General features: G+C 32.9%; 1 protein-coding gene across 1 annotated transcript; it reads right to left on the bottom strand.

Moving 5' to 3' along the window:
• Positions 1–93: 93 nt before the first annotated feature.
• B0T23DRAFT_232177 (general substrate transporter) lies at positions 94–2069 on the bottom strand. The gene is made up of 3 exons (XM_062833904.1): positions 1914–2069; positions 1067–1805; positions 94–988 (listed from the first exon to the last, which is right to left on the bottom strand). The coding sequence occupies exons 1-3, from the start codon at positions 1988–1990 to the stop codon at positions 248–250; spliced, it is 1557 nt and encodes a 518-aa protein (XP_062689271.1). The 5' UTR covers positions 1991–2069; the 3' UTR covers positions 94–247.
• Positions 2070–17226: the final 15157 nt, after the last annotated feature.

The raw sequence follows: 17226 nt of genomic DNA on the forward strand, positions 1-17226 counted from the left end.
TGGATGGGGGCGGGAGATGGACGCCATTATGAGACTTCTGGAAGCAATTGTATGCGTAGTAAAGCAAGGAAGTCACTGATCAACAATAAACGAGTTAATGACAAAACACTGGTGGATTCATGCTCAATAATAATTCTGCTCCGGGTATCTTGCTAAGTAACGAAAGACCAACCACATTGACACTTGCTTCCCCCACCTCACTCTCAAACAATACATCATCACCGCACCTTGCAGACTCCTTCACACTCTAAACCTTCTCATGCTCATGCACTTCAATCTCGTGCTCCACCGTCTTCCTCGCCTTGACAGCCTCAATCTCCGCCGTAAGTCTCGACTCGCCCTTCTTCGTCTTCCACGGCTTAGGACCCTGATCACCAAACAGAATCTCAATCTCCTCCAGCGTCTTACCGCACGTCTCCGGGTAAAACAGCCAGAACCAAACCGCCGCCGTGACGCAAAGCACACCGAAGATGATAAACAGCTTCCACGTAATATTGACAAACGCCGGCGGCGTGAACATGCCCAGCGCAAAGTTGAACACCCAGTTGGACATGGCAGCCATGGACATGCCCGTAGCGCGCGTTCCCAAAGACCAGACCTCGGCGGCGTAGATCCAGCAGACGGGAGCGAGCGTCAAGGCGTAGACGACAATGAGCAGGTACGAGAACAGGATGACCGTGTTGGCGGGCGCGCCCTTGTGCACGCTAATGACAATGTTGGCGTTGCCGCCGACTCCCTCCGGAACGTTGTCGTGGTGCGCGCCCATGACGCCGCCGACGACAAAGTGGCAGAAAGCCATTCCCAAGGCGCCGTAAACCAAAAGGGTGCGACGACCGGTCTTGTCGATGAAGAGCCACATGACGCCGGTGAAGATGATGAAAACGGCGTATTGGATGCCCGAGGTCACCATGGCGACGTTGCCTGTGAGTCCAGCCATTTGGGCGATGTAGGTTAGGTAGTAGACGATTACGTTGGCGCCAGCGAGTTGCTGTTGAGAGGGGATGTTAGTGAACTGGTTGGTGACGATGGTGGGACGGGAGATAAGGGAAACAAGAAGAGAACGTACCTGCCAAGCCTGTACAGTCATACCAGCCATGGTGCGCTTCCACATGCCGTTCTTGACGAACTTCCTCCATCCCTTACCGGCCTCACGCTCGGCGTTCATAACGGTGACAATCTCCTCCCACTCGGCAACGACTCTCGGGTCATCAACGTTACCATCAGCCTGGATGTTAGCCAGGACAGCAATGGCCTCCTGGTCCCTACCGACCTTGGCCAGCCATCTGGGTGACCTAGGCAAGAAGGGAAGACCAATCATGAGGAAGAAGCAAGGGATAAACTGGATGCCCCAAGCGGTCCGGAACGAAGCAGTGCCCTCGATCGACGCACAGCCGTAGCCGATAAAGTACATGATCAAGATACCGAACTCGATGGCGAGTTGCTGGATGATGACCAGGGAACCACGCTTCTCTGCCTTGGCAATCTCGGCAAGGTAGACGGGGACCTGGGAGGAAGTGATGCCGACGGTAAAGCCGTTGAGCACACGGCCGGCGATGAGCTGGCCATAGTTCTTGCACGCAACCTGGACGGAGGTACCAATGAGCCAGAAGAAGCAGGCGAAAAAGATGGAGTCACGACGACCGATCTTGTCGGAGAGAGGACCGGCGATGGCGGAACCGACGACGGAGCCAGCGGCAAGGGCAGAGCCGATGGCTCCTTGGATGATACCATGGGGGTTGTTGAAGTAGGTGAGGTATTGGTCGGTTACGACGATGGCGGACATGGAAGAGATATCAAAGCCGAAGCTGGAGTATCAAGAGTGGTCAGCATCCACCTAGTCATTTCTTCCTTTGTTTTCTTGTGTGTAACCAGACAGCCCAGTTGGGTAGAAGAAAGATTGGGATAAAACTTACAGTGCACCACCCAAGGTGGCAATGATAGCCACAAGCTGGACATTGTAGATTGTCGGTAGCTTAAGCCCGAGCCCCATCTTGACTGTTTGCCGCAGCAGTTGCGCTGACTACGGATATCTCGAGGAGTTGAAGAGAAACAAAGCCTGGAACAGAGACGCTGGTCTCTTCCATCCTCCGAGAGAAATGGGAGTCCCCCTTATACATATGTTTTCCCCGAGACAGAGCCAGCAAATCCTCATCCCAGGAGGACCGTCAGCCTGGAATCGTTTTCATGTTGCATCACTCGCGCGAAGGATGCAAGCATCCCCGGAAGGGGGTTGAGTTTGGCCTGCAATGGAACCGGGGAAGTGGGGTCCATGCTGTGTTCTGGCGCTGGTAGGGCCGAGAAGATATTGGTTCGATTGGACCGAAGGAAGGGGGCAAGTGTAGTAAGTACGGCGGCGGTAAAAGGCAGTGGAAAGGTTGTGTGAGACTGTAAGACAAGCCAAGGCGGCTGGTCGCCGGTCACTGTCGTTGTGAGAGACAGAAGAGGAAGTTGGATGTTCCTCCAATCAAGGGCATGTGAGTCCAAGCCATCCTGCCTTCGAGCATGGTTAGCCGACCGGAAGCAGGGCCGCAAGACGAAAATTGCGGGGTGCGGGGATGCGGAGATGCGGAGGCGGTCCGGGGCCATGATAGGTGCGCTTGTAGGCTTTCGTCTCTTTCTCCAACTTCAAATGTGAAAGCGACGGGTTGGGGGACATGTCATCCAAGAGTCGAGTCGTTTCGGCAGTTCGCCGTGCTGATCAGAGAAAGGGGCGGCGGGAGCACAAGGGACTGATCAGGACTCTGATGAACTGAAAAGCGCAACCACGGGAGAACCACGCTCAAAGAAGCTAGCCAAGACCGACGATGACCAACACCAACGGCTTTATCCCTTTGAAGACGTTACACCCGTCTTACTGGTGGACACCGCCTCCGCCAAACCCCGGATTTTACCCCCACGATACTCGTGACCCCATTCCATCCCTTCGGATGGAACCTAATGGAGTACGGAGGTGGACCGGGACAAGTTGTCGAAAACCTTAGAAGCCGTATTGTCGTGACCATGCAAGTGACGCTATGAAGTATGAGCATCGCGGTTACTCGTCCTGAGCGGGATATGTTGACAACTGTGCTAGTCCTGGTTCAATCGTGTGGTGACTGGTCCTATCGAAGGCGGGAAGCGGCCAAAGAGAGGCTCTGGTGTAGATTGTTATGCATGACTAGCGACGGCCAAGGTCCGTGGGTCATATAATTGATTGATTGGAACGGCTCAACGTATTTGACATCCAGATATCGGGAAATAAGGTACCGAATCAAACATTTAGATGTCTGATTGGTTGAGCCCAAGTTCCAACAGTAAGCCCCTCTGCGATGAATGTCTACTGTATAACATATCGAACGCAAGTACGTACTGATCGATATCATAGATTCCCGGCGGATTTGTTTATGGGGACCTCGGGATGTTCTTGGATGTCGGTTGACGACCTTTGTGTGTTTTTTCCTGAACACCAAGGCCTAACTAACAATTGGTTGGGGTCATTGCTTTCCAAGGAGTTTTGGCACAAAACAAAGCATTCCCCTTCTTTGTCTGCGGCCTCAAGAGTCATGCAGATCGTTTCGGCCGAAACCAAGCTATCACACAGCCAGCACTAGACTGCGACCATCACAATCATGGTCCAGACGCCTTTCCCGAAAGCGGATGCGGCAAAGTCTCTCCCATGCGATTGGGGGTCCCGACTACTGTCTCAATTTTTTCCCAACGCAGAATGTAGTTCTTAGTGCAGGCTCTTCGTCTTTTTATTAACAAAAGAACGTGAGCCAGAAATACGTTGGTCATCGCCAAACTGAGCCGGCATCCGATACTGTCGGATGGATAATCACTCACTTGGAGCTTCCAGATCTCCGGCGGCTGTAGCATGGCATGGCATGGCATAGCATCGCGAGGTTGATGCGTAACTAGGTACTCCGATTTCATACGTGATGGATTGACGGGAATCTGTTGAAAGGGTCCATCTGCCATGCGTTACTCAAGCAGGCCTGGTGTAAAGTAGATGTCGTAACTGCCTAGCCGTGTGTATGCCTCCGAGGTTGCTGTATCACGGCCCGAGATATAAAGGGGGTACGATACCCTTCATCTATGGCACTGCGCAAGGGCTTTCCAGTCGCGCCAGGACCTGGGAAAAGTAGCACAATTGTATGTTCCACTTGATATGATCCTACAGTGTTTCCCAAGCACATGGTGGTAGTTGGTGCACAGGAAGTCAGGGACACATCACTGATCTTGGATACCCGGGATGAGACCCAATCAAGTCACACCCCGAGGGCCCAACCGCTTGGTATTGACATATATGCAGGGTCATGTATCATGGCACAGTGAACTGGTGTCCTGGCCGTGTGTCAGAGTAATTGTGCCTATTGTAGCTCGAAGCCGACCAGGAGACAAGAGAAGATGTGCTGACGGAGGAGCGGTGTCAGTGACACTGTTGGGTGGCGATTGCGTGGGATTAGGGTTATAAGGAGGGGATGACACCAGTGGTGTTGATCTGCCCGAGTTGGCCCAAGCAAACAGTCAGATCGAAGCCTGAATGGATTGTCATGGTAGACACTTGAGCAGACGGAGAAACTAGACTCTACAGTGATCAACTTGTGAAGATGAGGCAATCGCACCATGGGTGCGCATTCCGATGGAAGCGCTACGAGAGTTGAAGAAATAAGAATAGGTGCTCGAAGCGATCGTTGTTTAGGTGAATGATCAATTTGATACTCCCACCGGCAGGTGTATAAACATGGAGGGTGGCGAATCAGTGCGGTAAGAAGACGATGAGACTGCAGGTGTGCGCGTAAGTGAAGTCGAGGGACACCCTGTCGGAAATAATAAAGATGTGATTAAAACTTTCAAGGGAGAGCGAGGTGACGATTATGTTTGTGTCAGGAACAAAGAGCGCGACGCACAGCTTGGATCGTGCTGAAATTTGACAGAAGATAATGTGAACAAAGAAAGTAAACGTGGCCTGGAAAATTGAGAATGGATGACATAGAGGATATGAAGACTGGAGAATTTAATTATTGTTATTTAGATACCTGATATATCTTGTTACTTAAGAAGAACTTGAGATAAAATGAAAGTATTTAAGTTTAACTACTATTAAAGAGAACCTCTACTTGCATGGGGATTCACATTTGCTTTTCTAAATATAACTTGGTCAGACCTTATTGTATAATGCTGGGGGTGGCACCAAATTACTTGTTAATCTTGTGCGAATTTCTGGGTTCAGGTTTTAGTTTCATAGCCTGAGATATAACCTAGATCTTACTTTTCTAGATTTTTATATTAAAAATTCTTTTTATTATTTTTAATAATATACTTTCTTTCTTCTGTATTTTCTCAAGTTATTAAATACCTACAGCTCTTAAAAGGGCTATAGTAAATAGTGTAAAGAATGAGAAAAAATATAATATACTTTACTACCCTCTACTAGAATTTTGAAGGTATAAAAAAAATATAGTTAAGTTTCACTTTTTCCCCCCTATACGAATAGAGTTTTATTCCCGTGCGGATAGAGTTTCTCCTATTAAAAGGTATCTTAATTAGTTTAATCAACTCAGTGGGATATGCTAAAATCCAGGTATAATCCAAAGAGTTAGACTTTATTTAATAAACTTAATAAAAGATATAAGTTAATTGAATTGATTTATTGAATCTAGTTTAGTATAATTAAATATACTTAGTTTTTATTCATCAAGTATATTGATTTAGTTATTTATACTAAATATTAATAATGTTATATAAAGTAAGAAAACTAATAATAAATTAAATTAATAATATAAATCAATTAAGTTAGGTAAAATAATTAAGTTTATTAATTTATATAATAAGTTGGGTTTATTAATTCAAAAGAGTTAAACTGATTAAAATGATTTAAATAATTGAATTAATGTAGTAAATTGAAATAATCTAGGTAATTTATCTTATTATATAATTCAATTAAGTTAATTCATTTTATAATAATAATAATTCCATCATTTAATTAACTTGATTATAATATTGATTTCATTTATTAATTTATTGAATCACTTAATTAATTTAATTATCTAATTTATTATTTAATTATTAATTAGTCAAGTTAACGTAGTGAATTATATTAAGTATTGATAATCTTATATAAAGTAACAAAACTAATAATAAATTAAATTAATAATATGGATTAATTAGGTTAAGTAATTTTATAATTATTATAATTTAATTACTTAATTAACTTAATTATAATATTCGATTTATTTATTAATTAATTTATTTACTTGATTAATTGAAACATTTTATTTATTATTTAACTAATGGACTTAATGAATATAGTTAATAAAGTATTTCAATTAAGTATTGAATTAATAAACATGATTAATTTACTTAGTAAAACCATTCAATTAAGTATTGAATTAATAAACATATTTAATTTAGCTGATATATTAATTGAGTTAATTATTGAAATTATAAACTTGATTATTCTAGTTAATAAAATAATCTACTTAATTAGATTAAAGAAGTTAATATTAGGAATTTTAATTAAATTAAATCTTATTTAGCTAATTTTATTAGAAGTCTTTCTGCTTGTTTATAGATAAATCATAATCTATACTAAAAAAGTCAAATAATAAGGGTATATTAATTAAATTGGAAGTAATTAATTAATATAATTATATTTATAAATATAGTTAATTAAATAGGTTGAATGGATCAAGCTTATTAAACGTATTCAATTAAATAGATTTAATTATAATTAAAGTTATTATTCAAACACTTAAATTTATTAAGTTATTTAGTAAAGTAAATTATCTTAATTAATTAAAATGGAAATTAAACACTTTTTAATCAATTCAACACTTAATTGGAAACTGAAGAAGTGGAATCCGGATCTTCGAAGACGGTAACGGTAAAAACGGTATCGTCGATAGCGAAGTTGGAAGGATAGATAAAAAAATAGAAATAATCTTTCTTTCTTTTATGGAGGAAAATGGTTGCAGAGTAGGAAATCGAGATTTCTTGAGGCATAGGCGTATAGAGGAGTCAAAGACGAGTAGAACGGTATGTAGGTTGTGTGCGTAGCTCTTATATTGGTAAAGATATAGAAGAGTGACTATTTTGAAGAAAGAAAGCTTCTTCCTTGAAGGAAGGCTTCCTTCTTATAGACTTTCTGAACCAACTAGTAGTCCTACGGACTAGCCGTTTGTTCCGTCGGATTCTTCGGCTTCCGGAGATTCCGGAGATGGTCTGTTTGTTCATTTCCGTTGGGAAATAGCCGAAGGGGGTAGTGGTGAAACCGATAAGTTAAACAAAATTAGGTCTCCACTTTTCATTTCGACCCCTGTCTACCCAGGAGATTTTCTCCACCCTAGAGCTCTTTGAGGCTCCCTGAGCCTCCCTAAGCCACACTGGGTTTCTAGGCCGCCTCGGCAAGCCTAATAGACTACCCTCTACGAGGGTTAGAGTTATATAGTAGAATTTTAACTACAAATATATATAATTAAATAAAATAGATAAAAATCAACCAAAAATACTAGGTATTGCTACGGTATTACGGGGAGTTGAGACCGTAGTTACTATTCTACCAAGTGACGGATTCGTTACTAACGGATTCGTTTCGAGAGAAGAATCCAGTAAATAACAGATTTGTTAAAGGGATTAATACGTAGCGGATTCGTTATTAAGTGACGGATTCGTCTTAAAGAACTACAGTTAATTGTAACTTTGATTTTGTATTAATGAATAATATTATTAAGTAAGAATTTCTAATTATAAATAATAATTAATTGAAGAAGAGAATCCGTTAGCGTAACGGATTCTTTTATAATTATTTATATTTGCTTTATATTATATTGGATTACGCTGAGTTGAATCCGGTTTAGTATAGCTTAGTATATATAGATTTAAACGAAGAGGATTTATTATTTAATATTTTTTGGAGTTGGGAGAGATAATTGTTATATCCTCCTTTTCTTTATTATTTAATTATTTATATTATGTATTTTGCGTTTTCGGCGTCCTATTAGAATTGTTATCTCTTTTTCAATTACTTAGTATTTTACTATATTTAATATATTAAATTAGTCTTAATATTTTTGTTTTTATATTATTAAAGTGCTTTATAAAAATTTTAGTTCTTTTTTTAAATAATAATAGTAGAGGTAAGGGTAATAGTAAATTTATTCCTAAGGGTGGTAGGAATTATTAATAAGTATAAGTAAATTATTTATTAAAGTGGTTGATAAGTTTATTTACCCTAATAAATAGGGGTTTAGGTTTAGCGGGATTATTATTATCCGCGAATAAAATTTAGTATATTTTTGAATTTTAATAACGTTATTTTCGTTTATTCGCTTTATTAATAAGTAAATTTAAATCCGTTATATTTTTATTGCTATTACTATTTATTATAATTAATATTATTCGGTTTATTTAATTGGAGTACGGGTTTGGTATAATTATATTAATAGTTTTAAACCGCCGGATTAACCTTATAAAATTCTCTATAGTAGGGAGAGGGTTAAATAATTAATTATTAATAAATTCACAGTTATTATAAATAATGGATCTATTAATATTGGATTTTTAATATAAATAAATAGAAGTCTTTTTAATTTAAAAAATGATTTTGGTATTAAATAATATTAATTTATTAATATATTTAGCGAACGTTAAAATTTTTATAATTTAAAGCATTTTCTTTAATTATTTAATATCCTTTTTAATAGTAATTAGGCGGCGGGTTATAATATTTTAGAAGCGGGCGCTCTTTTTAATTACTTTACGTACGTGAATTTTTATAAAGTGAGAGATTTTGTTGGCGACGAGCCTATTGATTTGGTTGTATAATTAGTAGTTAGTGCTATTGAATTTACTAGGATGAATTTTAATTAAATAGGCTATATTTAAATAAAAAAATATTTGGTAATTTATTTAGGAAAGTTATTTGATATATTCGCTATTTTATAAGTAAGGAGGGTAGATTGAGTAGGTAAATAACTCTTTTAATTAGAGGTAGTGCTTTCTTCCTTCTAAATATCAATAGTTTTAACGGTTTAGTTACAAATATTCTTAATTATTAATAATTCTAAATATATTATTTTTCGTACGTAATTATAATAAGTGTAATTAATTTATTTGTAAAGTTTATTAAACGTTTCCTTAATATTTAAATATAAAATATTCGTATTTTAATATTTTTTAATTAATTCGTATAGTTTATTTCTTAGGTGGCGGATTGCAATAGTTTTATTAATTAAATTGCTACCGATTGAATTGGATTTATTAATAGCGAAAAAATATTTTTAATTATTTTCAGTAAGATTAATAAAATTATTATATATATTTAACGGGGTATTATAAAATAGTTCTTATTAATAATTAGGTTTGAAGTCCTAAATAAAAAATTAGATTGTATTTTAAAAATTATTTATAAAAGTCGGTTTATTATTTGTTATTTTATAAATAGTTCCGAAGGTAGGGATTAATTATAATTTAACGATAAAGTTACTATTGTTTATTAAATTTATTAGGGTACGAATAGTTTTTAATAAGTGGTTTAATAGATTATATTTATATATAGTAGTACGATTATTTTAATTAGTAATATTGAGCGTTCGATTGATGTATTTAGAAATGTTAGGCTTTTGAGGCTTTGTATATGTTTCAATCCGATTATTAGGGATTACCGATTAGACTTACTAATTAGCATTTATTCCCTTTAGGTTAAAGTATAAATTAGGAGGGAACTAAAATATTATAATAGGTATAAAGGTTACGATATTTTTAAATATAATTATTAGAAGAATATTTATAATTATTAAAGATCCGGCGAAGATTAAGAATATAATAGGGTATACTTTAGTAATATTATTATTTATATTTATAATAAAATTTAAGTAGGTTTTTATAGTAGGAATTAAATAGTAATGTAAAGAAATATATTAAATAATTTAATTAATAGAGTTGAAGCGTTGGTCTTTTATTACGGGCGTAGGCTTAAAGAATTTAATAATTTTATTTATTATTGTAATATATATTGTGTGTATATGGAAGTTTTGGATTTATATTTAAATTTATTAGTAAATTAGGCGGTATAGGGCTATTGTAATATCTTTATATAGTAGGATAAATGCTACGATTAGGTTAATAATATTATACGGTACTTGTATTATAATTTTATTTCCGAAGATAATAATTATTTGCTTTTTAGTAGTCTTTTCCGAATAAATATATATATTAAATATAATATATCCCTCTATATTCTTAGTAGGGTTGTGTAGGACGGTGTAAATTAATTTAATAAATTCTTTATTATAATTTTCGAATTATTTATACGTCCTATTGGAAATTATAGTGTTAATATTAAGTGTAGCTTCGGTAATTATATATTAATATCGGTTTAATTCTATAAAGAGTAAATAATTTATTATAGCCTTTAATTGTATATAAATTAATTTTTAATAAATATATTTATAAATAGGAAAGTAAGTAAGGAAAATATGAATAATTTTTTTATAGTAAGGATAATAGTAAAATAAGAAAAGTGTAAACGGATTCGATTATTATAAGGAAAAATAAATAGGAGGTTTAAAAGAAAAAGTAAATTATAGGTTCTTAATATAAAAAAGAAAAAGAAATTAATATAGTAAATTAGAATTAAAAGAAAGTAATAGTTATTAGAAGAGAGAAAAAGGAAAGGAGAAAGGAAAAAGGAAAAATATTAGGTTAAATAAATATTATATAGTAGGGTAAATTAAAATAAAATAAAATAGATAAGAAAAAATATATTAGGGCCTATATAGCGCCCTTTTATTAATAACGGGGAGAGTAATGAATTTAATTATCCTTAGGTACCGGTAATAAATTTATTATTAGTTGAAGGGTTAATCAATTCGTCCTATTTCTTCGGGCGGTAAATATAGGTTATATTTTTATTATTAGACTTTTTTCCTTTATTATAATTGGTAGGGTAACGATTATATTAGTAAGTAGAATAGTTTTAATTAATATTTATTCTGGTAGAATATATTTAAATTATTTTTTCTCCTTTTACTAATTAATAGAGAACTTTTTCTTATATTTTCGTATTATTTTTTTATCAAAATTTATTAATATTGAGCGCTTTAGTTATTACGTATTTATTTTTAATATATTTTTCTTTATAATTAAGAATTTAATTATTTCGCTTTTATATTTATAGACTTTTATACAACGTTCTATAATTTTCTTTAGAATAAAAGGCGTTTAATTATTTAGTTTTATTTGAATAGGAGGATCTTCCTATTTCTAAAAGGGATCCGGGCCCTTAGTTATCCTATATAGTTGGGCTATTAATATTATATAATAGAGTTTTGAATCCTTTAGGAAATTAAATTTATAGGCGAAATATTTAACCTTTTTTATAATACAATATAGATTTAATTTTAGTATCAATTATTTTTGCTTCGGCTTTTTAAATAATTTATATTCGTTATTAAATTAAATATAAATTATATTTCCGACTTCGAATTATATTGGAATGTACTTTGTATTATAATGCCGCTTTACTTTTATACTTATTTTATTAATTAATTCGGCCGCTTTCTTCTAATATCCTAACCTAAATATTTATAGGGCCGTTATATTAAGTAGGGTTTCTTTATTAGAGAGCTTAACGAAGATATTTAATATTAACCGAAGTTTAAATTTATATACTATTTTATTTAGGTTTATTCCTAATATAATATATATTAAGTTATTAAGTTGGTATTGGATAGTAGGTAGAATATTAGTTTATAGTTAGTTAGAAGTAATATAATGAAAATAAATAGCGGTTTTAACGGTTTAGTTAATATATTTAAATTATTTATCTATTTAGGAATAATATATTATAAAATAGAATAATTTAATTCCGTAAATAGAAAAAATCTTTTTCTATATTTTAGATATAAATTTTATATTTCGATTATTAATAATCTTCTATAGAATACCCTAATCAGTAAAACCCTAAATTCATAATTTTACTATTGTTTAATCTTTAATTATATATATAGAATAATTGGCTATTAATAGGACTTTCTTATTAAATTTATATATATCGGTATTTATAGTATTTAATAACGGATAATTTAATAATATTTAAAAGGTTCTTTATATATTTACGGTAGGTATATTAATTATAAAGTCGGTAATTATAGTATAAAAGGGTTATAATAAGGAGCGAATAGGTTAAAGCTCCTTTAGCGTTAGTTAACAATCAGTTTAATACTCTTAATAAACTTAGTAGTAATTGACGTATAACCTTACTTTCTATATTTTATAATAAAAGTAAATATAATTAAGTTTAGTTATTATACGGTTAATTCTAGTATATTATTTTTTATTATATATTAAGGTTAGAATTTCGGGTACGTAATTTAAAGGAAGGTAAATCCGTTTCTTATTATTATAATTAATATAGAAGAAGATATTATTATAGAGTTTAAATAGGCCGGTTAGTAAATGACCTTTGTAGTCCGTATACTTTGGTAACGAATTCGGCGGGGGTACTGAATTCGCTATCGATTAAACTATAGCGTATAATATATTAATAATCTTTTAGTACTATAGATCCGTCTTATAACCTTCTATAATCTTCGTTTTAAATTTTTGTATTAGTATTGGTATAGCGGAATAGAAATTTAGCGTTGCTAATTCCGTCTAATTTACTTATATATCTTTTAATTAATTTATATTATTATAATTAATATGGTAGTTAAATTCTATTGGAAGTTGCAATAGTATATCGGATATAACGTTTAAAGGTTTTAGAATATAGAAAATGTTTAATTGAAATTGCGATACTTAATTCGCTATATTAGCTAATTTAAAATTCGCTTTAACTAAATTTATAGTAGTTAGAAATATATATTTCAGGATCCTTTTCGCCGGCGAATAATCCGTTAAAATAGTAATAGGATATTTATTAAATTGAATTATCTTCTGTTATTTTTTTAAAGTTTAGATTATTATTGCGACTTTAATTTCTATAGAATTGTAGTATTTCTCGGTAAGGGTTATTTTTCGAAAGATAAAGGCGATTAAATAAATTTATTTAATAGGAATATTGTATTTAGGTATATTTTTACTATTTTATTTATTTATAAATTAAAAGGTTATTACGTTAAAATTTTACTTATATATATCGGTTTTAAAGAAGAAGAATTGCGAGCGATTATAGTATTAGAGTTTAATTTAATTATATAAGTTGGCTTATATAATTTCGAAAGACCTCCGTTCTTTTTTAGTAGGGATAAACTTTATTTTGGCGGTATAAGCCTTACGGGCGTTCTTAGACGTTCTAGTAGGTAGTTTTCTTAATTTACGTCCTTATTGGAATAATTCGGTTTTATAGTATTTAAATAGAGTATTTTTAATTTAAAATTATATAATATTTAACCGAAACTATCCTACTATATCGATATAAATCTTTAGTACTTTTAAAGTTTCGGGGAATTCAATTTATTTGAAAGTAATAATATAATTATTAGTATAGTTAACTCCTTTTCTATTTATTATATAGCTAAATAATTTTATTAATAAATACCCTACAAAAAATTTATTTATGCTAATATAAATACAATATTTATTAATAATATTTAATATTATTCGAAGATATTTAAAATGTTCTTCGGCCGTCTTACTAAATACGATGATATTATTAATATATATATGAATAAAGTATTAATATTCGAAAAAAGAGTAATTTATAAAGCGTTAAGTAAAAGTTAGAGTATTTTTAAAATTTATTAAAATAATATTGGATTGCTCGAGTCCTCGGGGGTTAATAATTACTATACGATCCTTATATTTAGAATATATTAGTAATTAATAGAAGAAATTAGAAGCGTCGAAAATAGAGAAAATAATATAATTAATTATATTATTTATAATATCTTATTAATTAGGAAGAGGATATATATTTAGGATAATAATTTTATTTAGCGGCCGAAGGTTAGAAATAATTCGTCTTTTCTCCCTTTTAGTTCCTTTATATTATATAATAAAAATAGGGTATGTTAGGGGCGCCGGCTAGTTTATAAAGCTTATTCTTCTTTGGGTATATAGCCGGTCGTACGTTTCGTTAAGGAAAGTGCGGTCTTTGTATTTTAATAGGTTAATACGAATTTGTTGTTTTTAGTTTTATTAACCTTTAATTAAATTAATATATATTTTTTTATTTTTAATTATAGGGATTATTCTTTAATTATAAAAAATATTATAACTATTTACTAATTTAATAAATTTTTTAGCGAATTTTAGCGAATTATAATAGATATTAATTCCTTATACCGATTTCGCTTTAAGAATATTATTAAGTTTATTTAGGCCCTATATTAGTAATTTAAATAATTCTAATAATAATATTTACCGAAAAAGCTCGCGAAAACATTAAAACGCGGGTACTTGGTCGACGACAGCGACAAAATCGTTTTTAATATCAAAATCGTATTCGGAACGTCCGATTACCCCCCTTTATAATACCGTATTAATCGCGTATCGAAAGCGCGGGTATCGAGGCGGCCGGAAGCGTTAGGGGCGGATTAGCATCGAGCCGATACGTACCTAGGGCGACCGGAGCTAACGTAACGACAATAATACCCCGAGTTAATATAGAGCTAGTAGAAATTTTAGAAACCTTAAACCTACTTTAAGAAGTATAAGAGAAATTTATAAAAGAAATTATAAATTTTCCTAGTATTAATAGCCTACTTTCTATTCGAACGGTATAAACTAAAAAATTTTTCGGGATTACGGCGGCTACCCTACGCGCTTACGGTTAGAACCTTTAAACCGACAACCGTAATATAAAATAATTCTAAGACAATATTAAAGAATTAAAGAAAATAATCGCTAAAATAGTAAGAATATAAAAATCTCCCTTATTAAAATTTTAAATTATAATTACTATAGGTACGAATACCCCCCCTATATGCCTAAAGAGATTTTATTTCGTATTAATAGGTATTTAAATTATTATTCCCCTCCGAACTAAATAGTACCTAATAGTTAAATTAAATAGAAAATTCTTACTAACCGATAAAGAATAATATTCGGCGGCGGAAATAATTAATATGATTAATAAAAAATATTTTAAAGTTAAAGTTAAAGCGGTAATAAAACTATATTTTAATAGAGATTATATAGTAATATTTAATAAGGAAGGAAGGTACTAGTATTTTAAAAATTAGACTTAAACTATATACATCTTTTATTAAAATACAATAATTACTTTTAAAATAATTTTAATAATAATCCAAAATATATTATAGGCATTTATTAATAATTTTAAAATAAAGGTATTAATAAAGGGCCTATTTAAGAAGAATAATATTAATATTATCCGGGTAAGGGCGTAGTAGAGGAAATATAAAAGTAAAAGGAGTTCTTTACTATTCGAAGTACTAATAATAAATAATATGTTAGGAACGTAGGCGAAAGGTAGGCTGAGGTGACTACGGTCGTGGCTATACGTAGGGGACGGCAAATTAGGGGTCAATTTAAAAATATATTAATAACTACCGACTATAATGAACTACACTCCGTTAAGCCTCTTTTATACCTATACAAACTCTATTTATCCGCTAATAAATATTATAGAACCCTATACTAGTCTAATACTTCGGTATAATACCGGATTATCCTTCCTGTAAGTCTAACCCGATATGGGCGTTATCGTTAGTAATCTTACATATTAATTAATAAAGGGGAGTAGTAACCGCTAAAGTGCTTCCGTGTATAAATTTTAAGCCTCCTAATACAACCCCCCCCTTATAGGTTCCGTCCTCGGAACCTTTGTAATTTGTAATAGGTCCCGGTTAAGTAGCGGAGGGCGTTAGTATTGTACTATTGTAGTATTATCGGACTATATTACCGGCGAGGGTATAATATCTTTGCCCTTTAATTCGGACGAACCATTACTTGTAATAGCCGCCGACGCTATATTCCGAATATTATAGCCGCTTCGCTACCGGCGAGCTGTCCGTTAGAATATTAACCTTATAATATCTATTCTCCCGAATTCTAATTATGGATATAAAGCTGGCCGCTAGAATATTAGTATTGTAATATCTATTCTTATAAACTCTAAATACAACGAACCGTCCGCTAGAATATTGGTATTATAATATCTATTCTTATAAACTCCAAATACGGACACGAAGCCGCCCGCTAGAATATCGGCATTATAATATTTATTCTTATAAACTCTAGCGCGGATACAAACCTAGTATTAGATTTAAAGCGCTAGCGCGCCGCCCGCTAGAATATTAGTATTATAATATCTATTCTTATAAACTCTAACGTAGATACAAAACTAGTATTAGATTTAAAGTGTTAGCGTACCGCCCGCCTATTATTAAAACCGTTATTCTATAGACGTATAAGGTAGTGAACTTTATTTTATTTACTAAGGAGTACTATATTGAATTTAAAAGTATTAATAAATAGTTATAACCTATTATAATACTTAAATACAATCCCCCTCCCTACAAATTCTATTTTTAGGATTTTTATTTCTTCCCTCCGCTTCTTATTTTTATATATTATTTCCTCCGCGAACCTCCCTTACTTATATTATTCCTTTTTAATTACCCTTTTATTACCCTTGCTTTATTCTTTATATTATTCCTTCTATTTTAATAATATAATTTTTAACTACTTTCCTCCGCTCTCCCTATTACTATCCGAATTACGTACCTTCCTATTTTCTATCCTTCTCTCCTACTTTCTTACAACTACTATTATTTACTCGTCCTATCCTTCCCTTTTTAACTATTACCTTCGTTTTATCCTTCTATTTACCCCCTCCTACTACTTATATAACTACTTAATATTCTACTTACTTTATATTATTTTATATTCGCCCACTTTAAATTATATTTATTTATTTCAATTTATATTTATATAAGGACCTCCTTCCTTATTTATATAACGTCCCTTCTATCTACCTTCTTCGCTTCTCTTCTTTTCTTTTTTTTATCTTTACTTTTATAATTATATTTATTACCCCTTCCTTTAATTCTATAACTACCTCGCCTACCCCCTCGTTTAAGCTACCCCCTACTATAGACGTACGTATTTTTATTATATATTTATATACTAATTCCTATTTCCCCTATAAACCCGATTAATATATTTACTTATCCTCCCTATTTTTTTTTCTTTTCGCTCCGTCCTCCCTTTCCTCTTGCTTTATACTTATAATTAACTTCTAATCGGCCGCTCCTTTCCTATCCTTTAGTAATATCC

The sequence above is a fragment of the Neurospora hispaniola genome (assembly GCF_033458365.1).
Source record: "Neurospora hispaniola strain FGSC 10403 chromosome Unknown B0T23scaffold_8, whole genome shotgun sequence".
NCBI lineage: Eukaryota > Fungi > Ascomycota > Sordariomycetes > Sordariales > Sordariaceae > Neurospora > Neurospora hispaniola.

Bases quoted from the DNA above. Each gene is read 5' to 3' on its own strand.
- B0T23DRAFT_232177 (XM_062833904.1), bottom strand. From the start codon at position 1,990: ATGGGGCTCGGGCTTAAGCTACCGACAATCTACAATGTCCAGCTTGTG. The intron at 1,806-1,913 runs GTAAGTTTTATC...TTGATACTCCAG, and splicing joins GCCACCTTGGGTGGTGCACT to CTTCGGCTTTGATATCTCTT. The intron at 989-1,066 runs GTACGTTCTCTT...CCCTCTCAACAG, and splicing joins TGACTGTACAGGCTTGGCAG to CAACTCGCTGGCGCCAACGT.